General features: G+C 38.2%; 5 protein-coding genes across 6 annotated transcripts; all 5 read right to left on the bottom strand.

Moving 5' to 3' along the window:
* Window positions 1-282: 282 nt before the first annotated feature.
* Window positions 283-3,111, bottom strand: LOC126791240 (F-box protein At1g70590). The gene is made up of 4 exons (XM_050517662.1): window positions 2,533-3,111; window positions 1,942-2,075; window positions 1,290-1,472; window positions 283-929 (listed from the first exon to the last, which is right to left on the bottom strand). Exons 1-4 carry the CDS (start codon window positions 3,053-3,055, stop codon window positions 762-764), a joined length of 1,008 nt encoding a protein of 335 aa, XP_050373619.1. The 5' UTR covers window positions 3,056-3,111; the 3' UTR covers window positions 283-761.
* Window positions 3,112-4,903: 1,792 nt separating this feature from the next.
* Window positions 4,904-6,027, bottom strand: LOC126792387 (uncharacterized). Its single transcript, XM_050518817.1, has 2 exons — window positions 5,744-6,027; window positions 4,904-5,582 (listed from the first exon to the last, which is right to left on the bottom strand). The coding sequence occupies exons 1-2, from the start codon at window positions 6,025-6,027 to the stop codon at window positions 4,904-4,906; spliced, it is 963 nt and encodes a 320-aa protein (XP_050374774.1).
* Window positions 6,028-6,996: 969 nt separating this feature from the next.
* Window positions 6,997-7,581, bottom strand: LOC126792386 (uncharacterized). Its single transcript, XM_050518816.1, has one exon. It carries the CDS (start codon window positions 7,579-7,581, stop codon window positions 6,997-6,999), a length of 585 nt encoding a protein of 194 aa, XP_050374773.1.
* A 4,521-nt stretch (window positions 7,582-12,102) lies between these two features.
* On the bottom strand, window positions 12,103-13,043 carry LOC126791615 (cyclin-dependent protein kinase inhibitor SMR6-like). The gene has a single exon (XM_050518091.1). The coding sequence runs from the start codon at window positions 12,623-12,625 to the stop codon at window positions 12,290-12,292; it is 336 nt and encodes a 111-aa protein (XP_050374048.1). The 5' UTR covers window positions 12,626-13,043; the 3' UTR covers window positions 12,103-12,289.
* A 2,501-nt stretch (window positions 13,044-15,544) lies between these two features.
* LOC126792906 (glutamate--glyoxylate aminotransferase 2) lies at window positions 15,545-20,692 on the bottom strand. 2 transcript variants are annotated; one of them, XM_050519419.1, is made up of 14 exons: window positions 20,486-20,692; window positions 19,639-19,821; window positions 19,357-19,422; window positions 19,157-19,274; window positions 18,553-18,634; window positions 18,358-18,445; window positions 18,125-18,283; window positions 17,649-17,822; window positions 17,427-17,558; window positions 16,930-16,995; window positions 16,764-16,828; window positions 16,303-16,394; window positions 16,065-16,221; window positions 15,545-15,928 (listed from the first exon to the last, which is right to left on the bottom strand). In XM_050519419.1, the coding sequence occupies exons 2-14, from the start codon at window positions 19,753-19,755 to the stop codon at window positions 15,799-15,801; spliced, it is 1,446 nt and encodes a 481-aa protein (XP_050375376.1). In that variant the 5' UTR covers window positions 19,756-19,821; window positions 20,486-20,692; the 3' UTR covers window positions 15,545-15,798. The 2 variants fall into 2 exon arrangements, with proteins under 2 accessions (XP_050375376.1, XP_050375375.1); XM_050519418.1 differs by lacking the exon at window positions 20,486-20,692 and having other exon boundaries at window positions 19,639-19,911.
* Window positions 20,693-21,365: the final 673 nt, after the last annotated feature.

Here is a 21,365-nt window from a genome sequence, read left to right as displayed (position 1 = left end):
CGGATATTATTTTTATGACCTCACTCACATAACAATATCGACCGTTAGATCTGAGATGTATAACATACATTAATGTATACTATAATTTTCCACATATGGTTGCTCATTTCTATCTTCCGGAGCCACTTTAAGCATAATCTGCTAGCTGCTTACTGTCCTATACCATTTTCTTACTCCATCCCAACACCAATCGATAAGCATAAGTTTGTAGCTAATACAATCAGTAACAAATGTAACACAATTAAGAACAAGGCTTCATACTTGAAGCGGCAGACTCAAAAGTCTCAAAAGTGATGAACAAATTATGATAAAAATACTGATTCACAGGATTTCAATATTCACATGTATATCTTTGAATCAAAAGTTTCATTAGTAGAGTAACAGAAAACCCAGCAATTCTCAACCTGGAAATCCGTTCACGATGGAACACATGCTGACATGCAAGCCGTTCTCTACGCTTGACTAACTCCAAGCCAACCTCTAGGCTTCGAGATCATTACTGATAAAAGTTCTTCCCAAAATGGCATCATTTCAAAAGCCGTTCCAGTGCGCTAAACCAACGGGTAAACTAAAAGCTACATAACAACTACAAAAGTACTCCCACTAATCAGCAAAAGTGGTGCAAGAGTGTCAGTATACAATTGACAACAGTTCTCCATTTCCTATATAAACAAACCTAAAACCACTGTATCAAGGACATCTAAGCCTCAATGCGGCAGGGAGTTGAAGGGATATGTATTACAATCCATACGTAGTATTTATCAAGAAGCTGAAGGTAAAGCACGCCAATTCTCCAGTTTAAGCATGAAACTAAAACGTGAGGTTGGTGAAAGCTGCTCGCGAATTGCATCCCTGAGATGTCTTCCTTCTCTAACGCCAGCTCGGTCGGCAAGTTCCAAGTACACTAAAGCTGTAATCTTTTCACCCTCCTGAACACGTAATCATTAAACCATGATCAGTTATATATGCCACAGAACATAAAAAAAATATATATATTAAGGATTATTATTTTTCTCTTAAAAGTGAGAATATTTTTAAACATAATAACCATCCTGTTTTCCTTCTTTCTTTCTTTTTTTCTTTTTTTGAGAATGAACCCATTTTCCTTGTCTTAATGAAGTGGCATTACAAAAACGAATATTGTAGGTACTAAGATGAGATAGAGTACTATCGTCATCATGTATGCCTGAAGATACTATCCTAATCCTGTCGTCCTAATCATTTTTTTCTCACTCCTTAAGTTCCCCTTTCTGATTAAATTACAAAAACAGCAAAAAATACTAACATACCGAGAAAAGAGTGAGTCCATGCTCGTATTGAGCTTTACTATGGCCACAATCAGCTGCCCACTTCATCCACTTTCTTGCTCTGCTATGACTCTGCACTAACCCTTCCCCATGCCTGTAGCACAGTGATACATTATACATAGCACGCACATATCCATGTTCAGCAGCTTTCAAATACCACCTGGCCTGTATGATGAAAAGAAAACTATCAATAAAAGTTCTTGACAAGTATATCTTAGTCTCTTTGAGTAGTAGAGGAGCAGAAAGTGCCTAACTATATGCAGAAAATCATTGGTAAAAAGTGTACGTTAATACTTCTCAGACCATATAAAGAAATATACTAAGCAGATAAAGTGACATTACTTCTTTCCTTTGATAAGTTGAAAATCAAATTTGCTGTCAAAACTAGAGTTACAAGCAGCAACGAAACACCAACAGATAATGTTGAGAACAAAGTTAAGGGTTAGGATGTTTTCCTATATACTGTAGTTTGGACTCTAGATTGGATCCCCCTAAATTTTGCTACTATATTATAAACCCTTGGGGTTTGGAACTTTTAGAATTTCAAAACATAGAATGTTCTTACTTGTACAACTGAAATTACAATTCACCAAATCTCATAGATAGTGAATTGGGATGATAGAGAGAAACATACCGCTTGTTTCAAATTACGTTCTGCCCCACTACCCTGATACAGACAAATCGCAAGTTGGTATTGAGCTCGGACATTGCCTTGAATAGAAGCAAGATACAACCATTTTACTGCTTCCTTTGGATTTGGAGGTTTAACTGCACAGATAATAAATTTGATAAGCACAAAGCACTCAAATTGAAGTGCAACCAAATATCCTCTGAACAACTAATATAAAGTTCAACCGAATAAAAGCTCAACTCCTAATTTAAAGTTCATGCTTCTGTAAGCTTTGGTAATAAGCCAATTCTACATTTCTACTACACTCTACTTAGAAATTTGATCAAAGTTTTTATCTTTTCTTAGAACTATCAAATCCGGCTTATTCAAACTAAACACTAAAAACTACAACTTTCGAAACTCTACTTTCTCGATTTTTAATCCTAACTATCTGAGCTAATGTTTTCACAGTCATAATCAAACTGCATAAACGAACACAGAGGAGTTGCTTTGACTGGGACTCTCATCTGTTCCATTACTGCATAACTATAATCAATATAATGTGAAACCATATATGCTACATTTCTGTAAAAAAAATAATCAAAACTTGACTACCTTGCAAGTACCAAATCCCCAAATTGCACTGCGCATTCCGGTCACCGGCCTCGGCAGCTTTCCGGTACAGCTCAAACGCCTTGTCCCTATCGCCCTTCTCCCAAAAAACCAGCCCGGCGTCGACCATCCCCTTGGTCGAGCCGAGCTCCGCAGCCTTCAAGAACATCTTGAGAGCATTGCCGGCGTCCGCCGTGAAGCCGCCGCGGCCGTGCTTGAACTGCTTCCCCCAATTCAAGTACTTCATGGCCTCCCTCGCCGGCCGGAGCGCCTCGCACCACGGCTTGCAGACAAGCGACGCCGCTTTGAGGCTCTGGTAGCTGAGCGACGACCCGATTTTGGTGACGATCTCCGGCGGGAGGTCGGAGAAGTCGCGCGAGGTGGTGGAGGAGGAGGAGAGGGTGCCGTGCTTCCGGAAGCTCTGGGGGTGGTGGCGGGTTCGTCCGGCGTCGGTTTTGGGTGGCGGGAGGGAGGTGAAACGAGAGGCGTTGGATCGAGATGGCCATGTCGTCGTCTGCGTGGTCATTCCGATTGATCTGGATTTTTGGGAGGTCAAGAGTTTCAGAGAGACTGAGGGAAGTGCCTGCCGACAAAGCTGGAAGACTTCGATTTTGAGTTTCGGTTTTAAGTAGGGGCGTCTTGACTATGTGGGCTTTGGGTGACAAGTTTTCCTCTGAATTTTTGAGATGGGCTCTATGAGCATCGTCTATTCTATCATTTCCATGTAGTAATAGATTTACTAGGGTCCCGGGTTTGTCGGGGGTACATATGAAATAATTCCTATATAATTCGTAATCATCTATAGGTTCATGTGAATCCTATCAATGAATAAGAATATCACTAATCACTCTACTACTGTCTTACTTTCTCCTTAAACATCTCGATCACCTTTTCGGATATGAATTTCGATAAATAAAAGTAAAGTAGCAAAGAAACGCCTCCCAAACATCCTAAATTTACAAGATAAAAACTTATAGGCGTTGATACGGATTTAGTCACAATGTGATTCCAACTATAAATTGTGCGATTGAATGTCTAAGGTTTGAAACTACATTTGCCACAATATTAGTATCATATAAGACATTTCGAAATTAAATCTCTTCAATTAGCTGGTGATCGGATGTCATTTACTCAAGATGCAACCCTCCAAAGGTGTTTTGATTTTACAAATTAATAAAAGAGTAAATTTCACCATCAGTACCCAAACTCTTGTGGCAAGGTCAATGTAGTACCCCAACTCGAATTTGTACCAATGTAGTACCCAAACTCGTTATTCGCTATCAATGAGGGGTCTGACGCCAATTTCCGTTACAGTTCCGTTTGTTTGGTCACGTGCTCCGCACATGACCGCAAAAAAAAATATTTTTACTGAAATAACCATATTCTATGTGTGTTCCAAATCAAATTTTCCCGCCAATTGTTATTATATCTCTTTTACATCATTTCCCTCCATCTTCTGGGTACTACATTGATCATCCATGTAAAAGTATGGGTACTGTGATTGACTAACACAAATACAAAGAAGAAAAACATATGGATGAAAATTGAACTTCATGTATGCATTCAAAAAGAGATGTCATTAAAAACAACTTTGAGATCAAAGTACACTAAATATTGTCATTAAACACCATAAATTTAAGAGTACAAAAAAAGGACATAGTTAGATGAATTACACTTTTTAGGACTCCTAATCAACATTGTTTTGACTCTCTTGTGTAGCTACATGTTGAGTTTGAGTTGAGGAAGAAGCAGCAGCAAACTCAGCAGAAGTACCTCCATCTGCTGCCTTTCTCTTATACCAGCCCTTCACAGACCTTATAACTTGGTCCTTGACATTAGTAGCAGCTGTAGATGGGGCTGCAGCTCTGGTAACCTAAATCAGTGCAAAATTCCAAAGTAAAATCACATATTCAATGTCACAACAATTGCAAGACAACAATCTCATTACTCTATAATTAAGTCAAAACAACAAACCTTAGCTCTAACTCTCTTCTTTATGCTAGCTCCACTAGATTGTCCTTCCCCCTGTTCCAATAACAAATCAAATTATTTAATTGAATAAAAATAAACAACAAACCTTAGCTCTAATGCAATGAATCAGTGTAGGTGAGTGAAAAGAACTTACTGATGCAAGTTTTTTAGCCTTAGGTATAGGACAACCCGTTTTGTTGTGTCCTTGTTGTTTACAAATTCCACAAGTCATCTTAATGCCAGTTTTACCAGTTTTCAACCCCTATTTCCCCTGGATGGGAGCTGGTGGTGCCATGCCCTTGTTCTTCTCACCAGCTTCCTTAGTTCTCTTCATTTTTGGCCTGCCAGCTTGCTTCTTATATGGAGGAGGAGCAATTGGGAAGTCAACTTGTTCCCAATCATCCTACCCTGCAATGGGGCTTATGGCAGGTGTATATGTCTGCAAATAGGTAGAAGCCATGAGGTAGTCATCACAATACAAATCAGGATCATGTTTCTTGAATCTTATTGCGCAGAGGGCATGTACACAAGGTATGCCACTAAGCTGCCACCTTCTGCAAGTACATGTATGAAGACCGAAGTCCACTGCATGCTTGCTGCCATTTTCCCATGTTCCAGTAACTTGGTAGCTGTACTCAGTTCTCCTATGTGCTTTGTACTGTGTTACTCTCTCTGCAGTCTTAACTATTATCTTCTTTATCCTAGGACCAACGACTCCCTTCCACTGCTCACAAGAAACCCTTATGTTTGCATTCCTCACCATCATATCCATCCTCAACTTCTCAAACATGGTAAGAACAGACTTATCCCTACAAGGTAAGATGGCATGGTTGAAGGACTCACACAGGTTGTTGAGGAGGATATCACACTTTGAGTCATCAACAAAGAAAGCTCTACTCCAATGTCTTGGAGGTTTGTCATGAAACCAGTTAAATGCATCAGGACTCAACATCTTCAAGTCATCCATGTGCTTCTTATACCAAGTTTCAGTACTACTTCTTGTTGTATTCCACATTAACTGTTTCAGTCCCTCTCCTGGATTCTTACCCTTGAAGTTGTTGTACAAATGCCAAACACAATTCCTATGTTCAGCATAAGGATACAAAGTTGTTTCATATAAACATCTGTGTTAGAATGTATTAATTAATGGTGATACATAAAATAATTAAGCTTGAAATTAATGAAATTTACTTGAAGAAATATACATTTAATAGCATTTTCTATTCCTTTTTGTTTGTCAGACATGAACACAAGCCTCTTGCTGTTTTCTATACCCAAATCACCCTTCAAGTATTCAAGGAACCAGATCCAAGTAGCTTGATCCTCTATTTCCACAAGTGCATAGGCAATAGGGTACATCCCATTGTTTGCATCAATGCCAACTGCAGTTAAAAGCTGTCCAGGATGATGGCCTTTGATATGGCAGCCATCTAAACAAATCAGGGGTCTACATCCAGCATTCCAACCATCTTTTTGTGCTTTGAAGCACATGTACATCCTCTGAAAACTTCTAACTTGTCCATCCATTTGTGTTTTGATCACAACAGTGGATCAAAGATTGCTTCTTAACAACTCATTTCGATATGAAACCAACTGATTGTACTGCTCAATATAATGCCCTTCATTCATCCTTTTTGCACATCTTTTAGCCCTTGAGATGGTATACACACCCACATCCAATTTAAATTTCTCTAATATATGGTGGTGTATCCCCTGCCTTGACCAGCTCTCATCAGCCAATAAAGCATCCTTCACTTCTTTAGATATTCTTCTGAAATTGAGAAAGTGGCTACTTTCCACTGGTGAACATGTGTGTGTGTCAAACAAGGTCTTCACAACCATGGTGTCACCAAAATTTGGAACCTTACTTGCATACATTCTCCATTTACAACCCCATTGACACTTAACTTCAATTTTCTTCCTTGTATTCTTCTTATACCATAAACCAGTCTGGTTTCTAATTACATGTTCCCTCACAGCTTCCCTACACTGCTCTGGATTAGGGAATGCAAGGTTGATCTTGAATATGAGATTTTTAATATCGACCAATCTGATCCAGGGTATGATCTTCATTCCCCCCACCTTAAAGCAGCTAAAGTCAGAATCTTCTCCTGTGTCACTACCACTTAAGTTCTCAAGCTCATCTGATCCAGCATTATCATCTGAACAATGGCCATCATATCTCATGTCTTCATATTCAGGCACTTGCTTTGGTTCTGACACATTTTCCTCAAACTGGACATCATCTGCAACCTCATCATGCTCCAAATCATAGTCAGAATCCACATAGTATTCAGAGTCATCAGTGGAGTCATATTCCTCTACAACCACTGTACTAGGTTTTCCACCTCCTTTTCTTGTGTTATACCTTGCATCCTTAGGCCTAGGACCACTCTTCTTTGTTTCACTTCCTTGAACATGCCTCTTCCCATTTTTCCTCATTTTAAGAGCATCTGCTGCCCTCTTTTCAGCTGCTTCTCTCTCTAGTTTCTTAACCTATTCTCTTGCAACCTGCTCTTCTCTATCTTTTTGTTCATTTTCTTCTTTCTCTGTTACTCTTTCCTCAATTTCATCCCTACTAAGCCCAACTGAAGCTTGACTCTCTCTAATTATTTCTTCTTCTATCCTCCAGTTCTCAATCTCTTTTCTTTCCCTCTTTTCAGTTGCTTCTCTCTCTTTTTTCTCAATCTCCTCAATTTCCCTTGCCAATTGATCTTTATAACCAACAGGCCATGGTCTATGTGCTGTATGTTTGTAATAAAACCCACAGTCTCCTACCACTTCTCTTCTGATTCTTTTCCCATCATGGCCATAAATTGCATCATCATCATCATCATCATCATCATCATCATCGTACATGTTTAAATCTTCATCTCCTAATATATCAGACAAATTTCCAAATGTCCCTCCACTTGGACACACCTTAGGCTCATTCACACAACCCACATTTACATCTCTACCTAACACACATACTTCAACATCATCTTCATTCACATCAGTAAGGTCAATTACATCTACATCTTCACCTAGCACATTTCTACCCTCCAAGGCCTCAACACTGCTATATAACTGTGATGCCATCAAATTTGCTTCAAAATGGTTTCTCTATGCTTCTCTTGTAGATTGCCTATTCAAGGGATTCTCCCAATTTGGATCAGTTGGGAGATTATGCTCAGCTAAAGCTTCATCATACCTTCTTCTCCCTCCACCTGTTATGTAAATAGATATTTGTCTCTTCTTTGGTATCATCTTCATCATCTCCATGCATTCACCATCACCTTTAATTAGAATCAACCCTTCATGAGCTTCAGTCTTAGAAATCTTGAAATGATAAAATATGGGCAGCTCCCTGTATCCTAATTCCCAAGCTATATTGTTCAATTCAACCCATGAAAACTTCTCAGGATCCAAACCATCTAAATATGTCTTCCCACCCCTCTTATTAAACACAGGAACAAAGTACTTCCTCCCATATGTATCAGTTTTGAAATATCCTCCATGGACTATGTCCATCGTATACAGATGAGCTAGTACTGAAATCAAACTGAAAAAGGGAGAAACCACTCTAAGTATCAATTCAAACTAGATTTGGGGGTTTAAACATAAAAAATTCAAACCCTAAACCATCTTCATCAATAATCAAACTCTAAATAAGATAAAAACCTAGAACACACAAATCGATTACATTCAAATCCGTTTATTAAACCCTAACCCAAAACCCAATTTTAAACCCTAAAATCAATTTCAAATCACCAATACACAAGATCATGATAACACATCAACATGAAAAAGAGATTAAGATATAGATTCTAATCGAAAACTTACTATCGGGTTGAGGTGGCCCAGATTCTCGAAAAATTCCAAACATCACTCTACTCTCCATTGCTTATACAAATTCTGAACAAAGGGGATTCTATCAGATTAGCTTCCCAATATCTCGACTTTCACTCTTTCTAATCGATAATTTATGGGAGAAGTGAGGTTAGTTTAGGTTTGAGGGATTTTGATCGCGATCTAGGTTTTGGAAAGATTTTGAGGGAGATTGGGGCTCGAAAATGGCGTGTTTCTGTTTTGATTGAATTCGATTGTAAGGTCAATTTTACCCTTTTTTGTGTGGTCATGTGCGGAGCACGTGACCAAACAAACGGAGCCGTAACAGAAATTGGCGTCAGACCCCTCATTGATAGCGAATAACGAGTTTGGGTACTACATTGGTACAAGTTCGAGTTGGGGTACTACATTGACCTTGCCACAAGAGTTTGGGTACCGATTGTGAACTTTTTTCTTAATACAATCAGTCAAAGTTTTCGAATCACCTTCAATTTGTAATTCATGCTCAAAGTGAATGAGCTTCTGCACAATGAACACATTTGATTGTGAATCCAACTTGTTGTCAAATAAGCAACTCAACGTACTTAAGTTTGAACGAATGGTATTGTTCCTAGAATAATGATTAGTTCATCTACATCACTACATGATGTAAAATACATTTGAAGTTGATGAGAATTTGCGTGCCTCCCCTACTATGAGAAACCTTAGTTTCTTCCTATTGGAGTGTCTAATGTTCCTTTTATCTCTCCCTTTATATGATTAATACTATGAATCAAACCATTTGCAATCCCCGTCTCTCTTCTTTTACAACCAATTCCTCATCCCTTCCTTCGACTCAAATTTTTCTCTTACTCAATTTTACCTAACGAGGATTTGCAATGCTATTACGAAGAATGATCATGGGTTGCTCAATGGTGGTGGTGGTGGTGGTGAGATCATATTGAAGAATACCACCACACCACAACAATCTACCTATAAGGCCGCATCCAGATCTGCTAAGGTATGATGGAAGCCGATTCAAACGAAGCAGAAGAGCCACAACCGATGCCACTTTGCCTCCTTGGCTGGCAATGGGTGATGGTTGGGTGCGACTAGGGTTGAAGGCGGCCAAGCTACAATTTTTGCCTAGGGTTTCACAAGATGGATATTGGGTTTAGACTTTCGGTCTAGGTCTAAACCAAATATTTTAGTTTAGTTTGTTTGTTGCCATAAATAGATAATTTTATGAATAATTGAGCTTATTACTAAATAATAGTTGTATGCTGCATGCTACTTTTGAGTTTTTGTTCATAACTTCTTGTCTGTTACATTCTCATAATAGCTATTCAAGTCACATAAAATTTATAGAAACTTAATAAGTGTCTTTAAAAAAAAGTTTATGAGAATTTGCATTGTTATTCCATCTAGATCGATGAACAAATTTGTCTTCCTTAAACTTTAAAATCCAACTAAATTTGATAGGAATAATTTATTCTCATCGAATTTAGTTTTCAATTTATTGTGTTAAACACAATGCATTAGTCATTTAGTTGTACTTTGTCTACATTGATCTACCTTAACAATCTATTATTACTATTATTATTTTTCTCTGAAAGGATCTTTGTTCTAGAGAGAAATGGTTTATCCAAATATTTGACGTGCTGTGTCCTCCAAATGCTAGGCAATGTAATGTTTCTCTAATTTAATCGGATGACCCATCTCATCTATATGACCCCAGATTTGGAATAACATGGGAGCCAGTCAAACTTGCCGGTGGAGGCTCTGCCACGCCTTAACATGCACAACTACAGAAGTACGATTACGACTTGCCATTTTGTCTACTTCGCCGCCGCCCAAACCCACTACCAAGCTACAGAAGTGGTTGCAACTTACCATTCAATATAACTCCAAACACTTCTGAATCGAACGAGAGTAGTTAGACTAGCTTATGTTTAAACGACGCTTTACTTAGTCTTTGAGTTCTGTAGCTTAAATATTTCGATACATTGTAGGAAATATTTTCTGCGCTGCTCTTCAAGATTTTGGAGCAGAGCATATATGATCATGATTATAAAGGACCAGTATATATTCCCTCTGGCCCCTCACATTGCATATATAGAAGCCAATGATAGAGCTTACTTTGGTTACGATGACATATCTTATGATTTTAATCCCGGTGGTTCCGACCGAAATTTCAGTTAGTTTTTAGGCATCAATCATTACAGAGCAGAAGCAGCACTACTAGTTATCAGTTTCGTTCGAGGAAAAAGATTATTGCTTCCACAAAATTAGCTGCTCCCACAAAAAAGATCACTTTGAGCTTTCTATTCAAAAAATTTCAGACACTAGCTAGCATACAGATCAAAAGCTGTTCAAAACTCGACTATCAGATCCGGAAACTCAAATAACCACAAACATATCCGATTAGGTTATCGGAAAGTCGAATCCGTTTTTATTAAGTTTCATCGACACTACAATATTCCGGAGTATGATATGTTTACTTTGTGTATTTCTTCATGGATATAACAGGTATAGCAGGGTCAACTTGGTAATGCAAAATGAACACTTGCAGGAAGTGAAGACTGTGATTAGTCCAGTGCAGTTGTATTACTTGGTGGCTAGGTTAAGTAAACATTTGGTAAGTTAATTGACCAACACTAGTTAAATGTAACGTGGTTCCAACACTACCAGCATATCCAGTTTTGATGATCCCATTGGAATATTCAATCATAACCCCCACTTAAGAATTCATCAAACCAAGCGCAAAAACCGAACCAAAGCTTAATGTATAGCATGCCATACAAGTTTGCTTCCTCCATGTGGTCTCTCTACAATAATGGGGGGTTTAATAAATGAGACTTGGTTATCTTATACACCATTAAGAAAACTAATCTTAAAATTAAACTGAAACCCAAGTAACATTTGCTGTCTCTGCCAGGCGTTGAACCCTAATTGTTCTTGCTGAGAATTACTCTGAGAGTCTGATCCCAATAAGCCTTTGTTTAATTAGGGAAGCCTCTATATTAGGTGAACCACCCTTTGCCACTTGATCAAAAATGGCTTCTCTTCTTTTTCATAAACATTCCATATTCTAATCCAAAAAGATTCAAAACTTAAAAAATGATAAGTGGGACTCTCAATTATTGGTGTTTCTGGCAAAAAAAAAAAACAACAACGTGGAAGCTATGAAAGTGCAAAATGAGGACCATTCAAACTCGCATTGGATTCCAATCTCAATCCCACATGTAAATTGTACTCACTCACAAATTTGAATTGAGAGAGCTTCGATGACAGAGAACACCCTCTATTCTCACTATGATAACAGTCCGAGGTGGGTGGGAGGTCATTCCATGGCCTGTGGGACATTGATCGATTCACCCAATTCATTCCAACTCTGAATTTGGATGATGGCATGCAGAGACCCAAATAGTGATCATCTGTGTCTTTAGGGATTCAGGGTTATGAACATGATGTGGGGTGTTTTGGCCTTATAGAGGTCCTTGGTCATGGAGCAGCAACACGGTAAATCAGAGGGAAACAGAGCAAACCTTATCTTGCAATTTCAACCCAAATGAAAACGATTTGTTACCCTCCCTTTATTGAGCTCGACAAGTTTTGGATGTTTGCCCATATTTTTGACTTGGGATTTGTCATTAGGCTATCCGCATGGATATGAACAGTTTGCGTTTAAAAAGCCGAGATTGATCACTGTTGCAATGATAAGTGACAAAGACTTGGAAAGAAAAAAAATGAAAGGAACAGAGCAGGAGCCAAGAAATTAACAGTAGCAGGAATGAGCAATTTTTATTTTCGTTATTATAATTAGCTATACACAATCATCTTCTTCTCCTCGTTAACTTGAAGTACAGATTAACATCATCATCATCCTAAAAGAAACTGAAAAACAGAGAGGGATAAAATGCTCGAAAACAAAACACTAAAACAAATCAGACTGATGAAATTAGAGCTGTGAAAGTGATCAATTAGCCCTCTCGACATGTCGGCGTATGAAGACGCTTTCCAAGTCGGGAGGAGTGAAGAACTCTCTGACACTACCGTAGTTACATTTCGAAGCCGCCGCCGACTTCCTCTTCCTCGGCGGAGGCGGACACGCCAGCCTGGTAGGAATTCTGGCTTCTGCAGCTGTAGGAGTCGTCGAACCACACTGATCTTCTCCTTCCACGCCGTGGTTCCCTTCCGTGATCTCCGTTACCGGGTTGGTGTATATAGGCTGTAACGGAGCCCGTAACGAGATTCCGGCAATGACCCATTTCTTGGGGTCGGAATCCAAGCCTAAGTCGCCTGAAAAGCCCATATCTCTTTGGTTTGGTTTTGACTCCAAACTTAATTACCAGAGCCGCTAATATAGGAGAGAATAAAGTAAAAAAAAAAGGACCAGAAAGATGAGTTCTTTTTCTTTTGGGAAGGAAGAAGAGGAAAGAAGAATAAAAATGAAAGGAGTAGGAAAGAGAGGTGGAGAAAGATAAAGAAAAGAGAGGACTTTAGGTTTTGGTTCTGTGTTGCAGAGTTTGGCTTTGAGTGAAAAGAAATGAAAGGGAAAGAGAAAGGAAGAAAAGAAGAAGAGAGAGCTGTAATGTGTGGATGGTTCTGGCTTTCTGGGTTGTTGTCAAATATCAATGTAAATGTAGCAATGGCTGGCACAATCTCAGAAAGAAGAATAAGAGAGGGAAGTCTCGTGACCTAAGCAAAACAGGAGGAGGAAATAAATATAAATGGAAGGAGGAGGAACTGAGGAAAACGAAGGAGGAGGGAGGGAAGGTACCCGTAGAAATAGCTAGCCGCGGTCCGCGGACGGTGAGGCACTGGCCCACAGTCACATGACCGCAGGGTCCAAGTGGGATTCGGGGTGAGGTGCACGCGCTGCGGAGGGAGTGCCCGCCGCGGGAGTGGGGATTTTGGCGCCAAATTTCAGGAAGGGGCTTGGGGATCATCAACTACAACAGTCTGTTCGAATGTTTCCTTCTCCGGCTTTCCTTGCATAGGTGAGAGGTTGTTTAGGTGATTTTTGTAATGAAACTCGCAAGACAAGGTTGGTAAGGGTGCTTTCGGCCGAGTGCAAGTTTCAGATTTTCAAAGTTGTCTAAAACATCATGATTCAAGTTTTTGTTTTAAATTTATAATTGCATTTGTCAATCGATCGTACTCGAAGATGTGACAATACGATTAGCGAAGAAGTTCTATGTAAGATGTTTTACTCTGAAATATTTGAAAATTTGGTTTTGGTTTTCTATTGCGGTTATGACTTGTGTCATTCGTGATCCGTAAACTGTCGGATAGATTACGTGTACGTGTAAGCCAATTAAATTGACGACATTAAACTCGATCATTTTGCAATGTTTCTATCACAAAATAGGCAGAGCTTATCATGTGTGAACAATGATTTTAGATTTTTAGATGCATGTAGAACTCTGTGTGTATTGTGTTTCGTGAACAAATAATTCACTAAAGCTACAAGCGGGATGATGTGATGGGAAGAAACAAGAAATAATTATTGAGACTTTGATTTCTCAACGTTATAATTATCTTGTCATCTCATGTCAAATCAAATGATTCTTGATTCTTGATTCTTTTTTTTTTTGTAAGAATATGCATCCGGTTGAGACCTAATTTCAGAATTTATAAGATTTGAGTCATTTTATTTATTATAAATTAATTTTAGATGTGAATTCTAAATTATTTTATTATTTTTCTTTTCGATTATATCAAATGTTTCTTGTTGTATGTTTCTAACCTAAATCAAAACGAAAGGAAACAATCATCTCGATTCTGAATGAGACTATGAGAGTCCAAAAAGTATCTTGATGATCGAAATTGATTTAAAAATCTGATTGTTTCGATACTTCAAAACAGTTGGTATACGTGGTATGTTGTTTAAATCAGTCACTTGCTCATCAGCTAATGTATTGTTGGTCAGGGAGGCAGGGAGCTCCAATAATAATAAAAAAATGATACAAGACATAAAAATGAAAATTCATACTCCCACTTCCATAGATAAAATATTGAATTAGGCAAGAAACCGTATGAACTCAATCGACTGGAAGATCAGTATAGATCTAGTTATTAACTATTGGCGTTATTACCCTTATTCATGAAAAGATAACTCAATAACCACCATCAACAACCCGTTAAGTTAAAAAAAAACTCGACTCATTATGATTTTCACCATACTAGGACATTATCTCTACCACTCTTCTCAACTCATAATAGAAGCAGAGAGGGTGAAGCACTAATAAGTGAAAAGGACTCACCGTATCGATCATACACATCAAATCGAAAGGTTAGTTTCATCGACCATAATGAACCATTTAAACCTACACCATGCCAATTCCTGGTACTGCTTTTCAGGAGTTTGGAAAATGGTCGTTTTATGGTTAGTTCACTAGTCTAGCTCACACCGTTGAGGTAATGATTTTGAAAATCTCACTCATGTTCGTAACTAAACAAAAAATTATGCATCAAGAATAGTGAATGTTAATGGACATGTTGGATGAATTTTACTATTTTAGTCTCTGATTCAGAGGGTCATCAAGAATCAACTCACTTTACTCAACAGCTCATGTTCATGCAAGATTTCATGACAGTGATAGCTGATAACCCAGTTGCTCTCCCAACAATACATAATATAACTCTGTCATTATATTCTTCACCATACTTCCTTATGATCGACTAGACTGGAGAGATTGAACTCATTGAAGTAATAAGTGAGAATCATTGAACCATACACATCAATTACGATGGTTAGATGCACCTACGTTAATGAGACTTCAACAGAAGCTACATACAAACACAAGGAAACGAGAAAGAAAATAACAAAGTACTTTCTTGTAGCAAAATCTACTTTCGCAATTTCCATATTCGATGCTTTTCGGCTTCATTAAATTCAAACATTGCTCATCGTGGGACAGATCAAGATCTGCGCAAGTAGATGAAGTTGTCAGTGTTGCCATTCCCCAATGCTTTATAGTTTATACACCTTTATAGATTGCCACAAGCACAAATAGTACTCCCAAAGAAAAGAGGAAAGTTATGTTTCTCATATTGATAGTGCCACTATGCAATCAAAAATAGCCAGACTGGGTAGGTTTGGACTTTGGTTCATACCTCTGGAAAGAAAGAAAGAAAGTGCAGGGTCCCAAATTTCCCAAATGAGTTTGGACTTTGCAGGATAAATCTTATATTTAGCAGAAAAGAGAAAAGTGAATGGACCCAATGATCACAGTAAGGAGATAAAGGAATTTGTAAAGCCAGACATGTCACAATTGGTCTAAGCAAGTGGGGAACTTAGTCACTTCTGAAATATACATCAGAGGCTGTAAACCAGAGTTTAAAATAGAGATCATGTAATATGTAACAGTAATTCTGGATGCAATGTAGCTTTTACGGCAAGGTAAAACAACATAAGGCAGTTTTTACATTGAACAGCTTGGATAAGCTGGACATAGGGGGATACTTGATTTTTGGGATCCTTTACATCCTTGAATAGCCTCTGTCATCTTCATATTGCTCCATGAACTCGTTGTTGAACTTCTTGAAACTGTCCATGATTGCAGGCATGTCTTCCTCAGCTGGTAAGATGGTCGTCCTCAAGTGGAAGACCCTACATAGAAACATAATTTCCATGCTCTTCATTTTGATAATTCTATTGCAGTATAATGTTTTGAGTAAAACAAGCAATACGAGTAATATGCATCATACTCTCAATCTGACAAACAAGGAGCGTTAGAAATAATTACCCATCTTTCTGTCCAAATCCTGAACCAGGAACAGTGGAAATGCCTGTGGCTTCCAAAAGCTTGAGACAGTAAAATACATCAGGAACTTTTCCAGCGCTTTTAGCAGCCTGTATTGCCCTCGGCGGCAAGCGTATTTGAGGAAAGGAATACATGGCACCTGTAACCAATATTTTCAACTGCTTTTTATATGAACAACCAATTGTAAGAACCCTTATCATTCACCTTACAAATATTTTACCTTCGGTGAAATTACAAACTACGTTTCTGCAGCTGTTAAATCCATCAGTCATTAAGCGTGCTCTTCTCCTTAGAGATTCAAGGATTCCTTTGCTGCCATGTGAGCAATGAAGGCACCATTAGTTACAGAGTCAATAAGACATATCCTAATTTCACCACTAATATTTTAGATACAAATCGGTTCAGGTGCAAGTTTTCTCTTTAGTTTCTACGTGGGAGACCTAATAATTACATTTTGATGATTTATAACAAAGTACGCAGATAAAGGACTTTTCTTTTTGTCACAATCTTAGTTTTTGGAAGGTTCTCATGCACATGGCAATGCAGCTTGTGATAAAAGCTGTGTGAGAAAGCTTACCATCATGCCAGTCCTCACTGTATCATTGATCTTGGAATAGCAGAAATTTCTATATTTATTTTGTATTTAATCAAAAGTAATACTTGTACGGTTAGAAGGCATACCTTTCCCTAACAAACTGGTCATAAGAAATATCTCCAGGTTTGGGAGGGTTGACCATAAGCCCCATCTGTAAATAAATGGTAAATATTTCAAATAAAAAAAATGGTCAGAAAGATGTGTGTCAGCTTTCACATAGAACAACACCACATGACTTATTTGCTCACTCACAAATATTTGTGCAGGAACATTTGGACTGAGTGCCACTGATGCAACCTTATATATCTCATCAACTGTCTGAAGCATCATGTCAAAACATAAATAAACGTGAGAATTGATTGTCAAAATACTGAAACTGGACTGGAAAATGATCTGATGCATTTTATTCTATTTACTGAAACCAGAACATGGCATGATCAATTGCAAAGGAACTAGGGTAAGCATCATACAAGAACAACACTTCTCTACCATCGCAAGAGAAACTCGCCCGATTCTTCAATATCAATTGACGTATTATATATGGAAATAAGAGGCTGTGAGTATATCAAAATCTTGATCTTCATGCATATCCCTCCCCTTCCTTTCATAAACTTCACATCACTTGTGTATTTTCAGTTTTTCTTTGGTCTAAGGTGTGTATTCATTTGAAGTCTAAATCCTCCCCTTCCTTTCATAATCTTTACCTTTCGTTATATTTCAAAACAAGCAATAACTCAAGGAGAACAAACCTCGGGAGGAATGTTTGTCATCTCCAAGTATCCACCACGCTGTCCACATTCACCCCAATATCCTTTGGACACAGTGTGGAAAGAAACAAGCTGGAGCTCCTTGCTTATGAATGGCCCCATGCCCATCAACACCTACCAGTGTCATCAGAATTATTAGCTCTAATCTAAAACTACAGACAGTTTTATACAGAAAATTCTTATAAAAAAATCATTAATTATCACCTTTTTAGCACTAATAAAGGGGCGCTCATCCTGGTATACATTCTGCTGATAAACTTCATCACCAAGCAAGACCAGGCTTTCTTGGATACAGAAGTTAATTATCTCTCTTAAGTTAGCTTCACTAAGACACTGACCAGTAGGGTTACCAGGGTTTATAATCACCATTGCTCTCACCTGTTTATATTGCATGACAAATTAGTTGGTGGTCTAAATATTCACAAAAAGCCATCACAGTTACTGATTAGAATTTATCAGCAGCATCGATCAATACTATATTCAATAGAAAACAGGTCATATGTAAACATAACGGGCTTAAGAGGCAAATAATAGCAACGACATTATTTCCCTATTGAAGGGTGCTTCAAGTGTCATTCAGATAGTGCTCCCCCTTTTCATTCGCTGCTCTAGTTTACTCTTAGTATCAAAACAAATTTCAACATTCACCCACAAACAAGAAAGAGAAAAGGCATACTAACACTGATTCCTTTGGAGCGAGCCGTTATAACTGACTGGCGAAGATTAGCAACATCAAGACCCCAGTTCGCAGTTTCTTCCAGGTAATATGGAACAAGAGAACCACCAAATAGTTGTATTGCAGCTGAGTAAAGAGGGTATTGTGGAACTGGAACCAAAACCTGACGGTACACAATATTAAGTATATACTTGGATATAGCCTGTAGAAACAAAAAATGAAAAATTAATCAATTACCCCATCCCCTTCACCACGGATAATGGCATTTAGGATCTGCATTACACCTTTACTGGCACCATCAGTGAGATATATGAGCTCTGGGTCACTGTCATTGGGGCAAAGAAATGCAATAAGCACAAGGAGTTTACCACCAAGTGAACACATTGTAACTCAAAAGAAAAGGCAAAAGGTTTTCAATCCGGCAATTTTCACCTTGGATAACCATCACGTCGTTCAATGAATTCTGCTACTTCCTTTCTAATTGCGGGAATTCCTCGAGAATCACTGTAAGCACCTGGACCAGAAAGAATTTTATCATTTACAATCCTATGTAAATTCTTCTCAGCAACGGCATTCCTATTGTAGTACGTGGAACAAAGCCATCCCATGATTATAAAATTGATAAAGGTACAAACAATAACAAGCTTAAAGGAACTATTTCAGATATCCACAAACCTACGACTTATTGATAAGACATATCCAGCTTTCAACAATGACATTCCAATTTAACATGACTTGTTCAGATAATCCGACATTGGTGATCAAAATTATACATACATTGGTATCGGTGGAGAAGAAACTCTTGAGAAGCAAAGGAGGCAGTAAAATAATAGAAACATTAAACTCAACAGATAATCAATGGATATATGGCTTTCCAAAATTTAAGATGGCAACACTTGCCAGTAAGTGTGTGTGTATGGTGGGAATTGGAGGATTTAGATTTTATCTATCAGAAAGAATAATTATTTAGTATGTTTTGGGTTGTCCACCTCTTTTCACATGATAACATAACATGAAAGGCAGGTAGGGCGGATACCTAGACCACCAGAAGTAACTGAGAGGTAATGTTTAGCTCTGGAAATTGCATCAGCTGGGAAGAGCAGTCCTACATTGGGGTCATCTAATAAAAATGGAGCTTGACATAAAGCAACCACCTGTAGTAGACCATTTACTTGGTCAGATCAAATTCTATACATACATACTTCAATCAAATCAATCTGAAAAGCAGCGGTGGACCTGGCGGGGAAAAGTTAGGGGCTTCTGTCCCAGAGCATGAGGATTCCCAACATTAGTGAAAATGATCTGCAGACAAGAAACCGAAATATTGAAACAGTGAAAGTGGGAATCACTAGCGAAATAGCCAAGTCTGGACTAATCATCCACTCAAGTCTGTGTATCCGATCACAAATCCATACGTTCAATCAGATCTAACATTAGAAACCTTTTTACAAGGGTGCAAGGCAAGAAAAAAAAAACAAATTTGCAAAACGATAACAACCAGAGAACTGGTGTTTATACCTTCTTTCCTTCCTTCTGAAGCTCAGAAGCTCGAAGATACAACTCCCCTCTAACAGCATACTGAACCTTCTTCACATTCTCATTCAGTGACTCATAGTCCAATGCCTTTGGTGGCATGACTGCTAACAGATTTCAATTGTTATGAGAACTTAAGGCAGCTGATTTATGTTCACAGTTCCTAACCTGAACAATTTACAGGAGTTTATGGAAATGATGCTGAATTGCTGATTTGAAAACCAGAAAGATCAAAAGGAAAAAAATAATATGACAATTTGAATATTGACTCCATTCATTAGAGACTCGAAACTCATCAAATACTTTACTGAATAAGGCCACTGTGCTTTTGTCATTATGTGTCAATAAGGAGAAGAGGACAGGAGCCATTTGAGCCAAGAGATAAAAATTCAGATAAAAACTATTAAACTAATCAACTGCATAATCATTCTGATTATATACAATAAATTACACAATGTAAAAAAAAGAAGCACACCTGCAAATTCTGATAATCATTCTTAAACAAGACCTAAACTACATGATATAATCACAGATATTATCTACCAAATCCTAAACAAGATTGGTTAAAGAAACATTCTTTAACAGATACACAATTACCCAATACATAACAACCAAAAAGATCTCTAAAAGAGACTCAGAAATGCCTGAACAAAGATTTCCACGATGAACAGACAAATGAAATTGGAACTGTGAGGCAACAATCACACATGTTTACCAAGAAACCAAACCCATTGATAAGTTCAAGACATGGGGATGATCATGGTCACCCACAAATTGAAACAGCAAACAAAATGCAATTATGAAAACTCAGATAATCCGTGACATAGCTAACCTGTGAACTCGAGCTCTGTTACTCCGAGTAAAGGGTGTGGCAGAGTAAGCCAGGTGGGTTCTGGACTGGTACACAAGTTGGGAAGGGAGTGACGTATAAATATGAATCGTGAAAATGAGGAAGAAAAAGGAGTGACGTATAAATATATAGGGTCAAAATGTGTATCAGAGAGACCAATATTTATGTGGCAATACATGAAGTGAACGAAAATGGCAGAAGCAGAGCCACTGAAAATTTATAAATGGATTATTGGGAGTTTTCCTCATATTGAGCCAAGAGATAAAGCTCCGTGCAGAAATGTGGTGCAGCTTCAAACTGTGAGTTAATGGTAGATAACGAGGGGCATTTGGCCCTTGGGGTTCATCTTCGGTTTTTTGACACATTATGCAATGGTCACTCTCACTGTGTTAGACTTAAAAGGCGGTGTGGATCATATAATGGAGTGGTGCATATTTCTTGATGGACTATGTTATCTTTTCTTAGTCTTGGTTGGTGTGTGAAATGAAGTTTCGGAAGAGTCGTTCCTTTACCATTTCAATGGTACATGATCCCCTATTGTAGTGTTCGGGAGTTTTCAAACCACACGATCAATTTTACAATTTTATCGATGGATTATCTTCAACGGATAAAACATTTAGGGGGTTGACGCAATGACATAAAAACATGTATGTTTTTTTATCATGTTGGTAGCTGTAACATGATTGCTTCCAACTTCGTTAGCTCGGATTCTGTTTTAGTTGTCGAAGCCTTAGATCTTCGTGAATGTCTTCTTCACCTCAGATTGCGGATATCTTTGGAAATTCCAGGCAAAAAAATAAAATATTGTCCGCTGTGTCAAAATCAAGTTTAGAAGTTAAATCTCCAACTCAAACCATCCTAA

Source organism: Argentina anserina, chromosome 4, assembly GCF_933775445.1.
Source record: "Argentina anserina chromosome 4, drPotAnse1.1, whole genome shotgun sequence".
Lineage (NCBI taxonomy): Eukaryota > Viridiplantae > Streptophyta > Magnoliopsida > Rosales > Rosaceae > Argentina > Argentina anserina.
The sequence above is the reverse complement of the archived record's forward strand: the minus strand, read 5'-3'. Positions and strand labels throughout refer to the sequence as shown.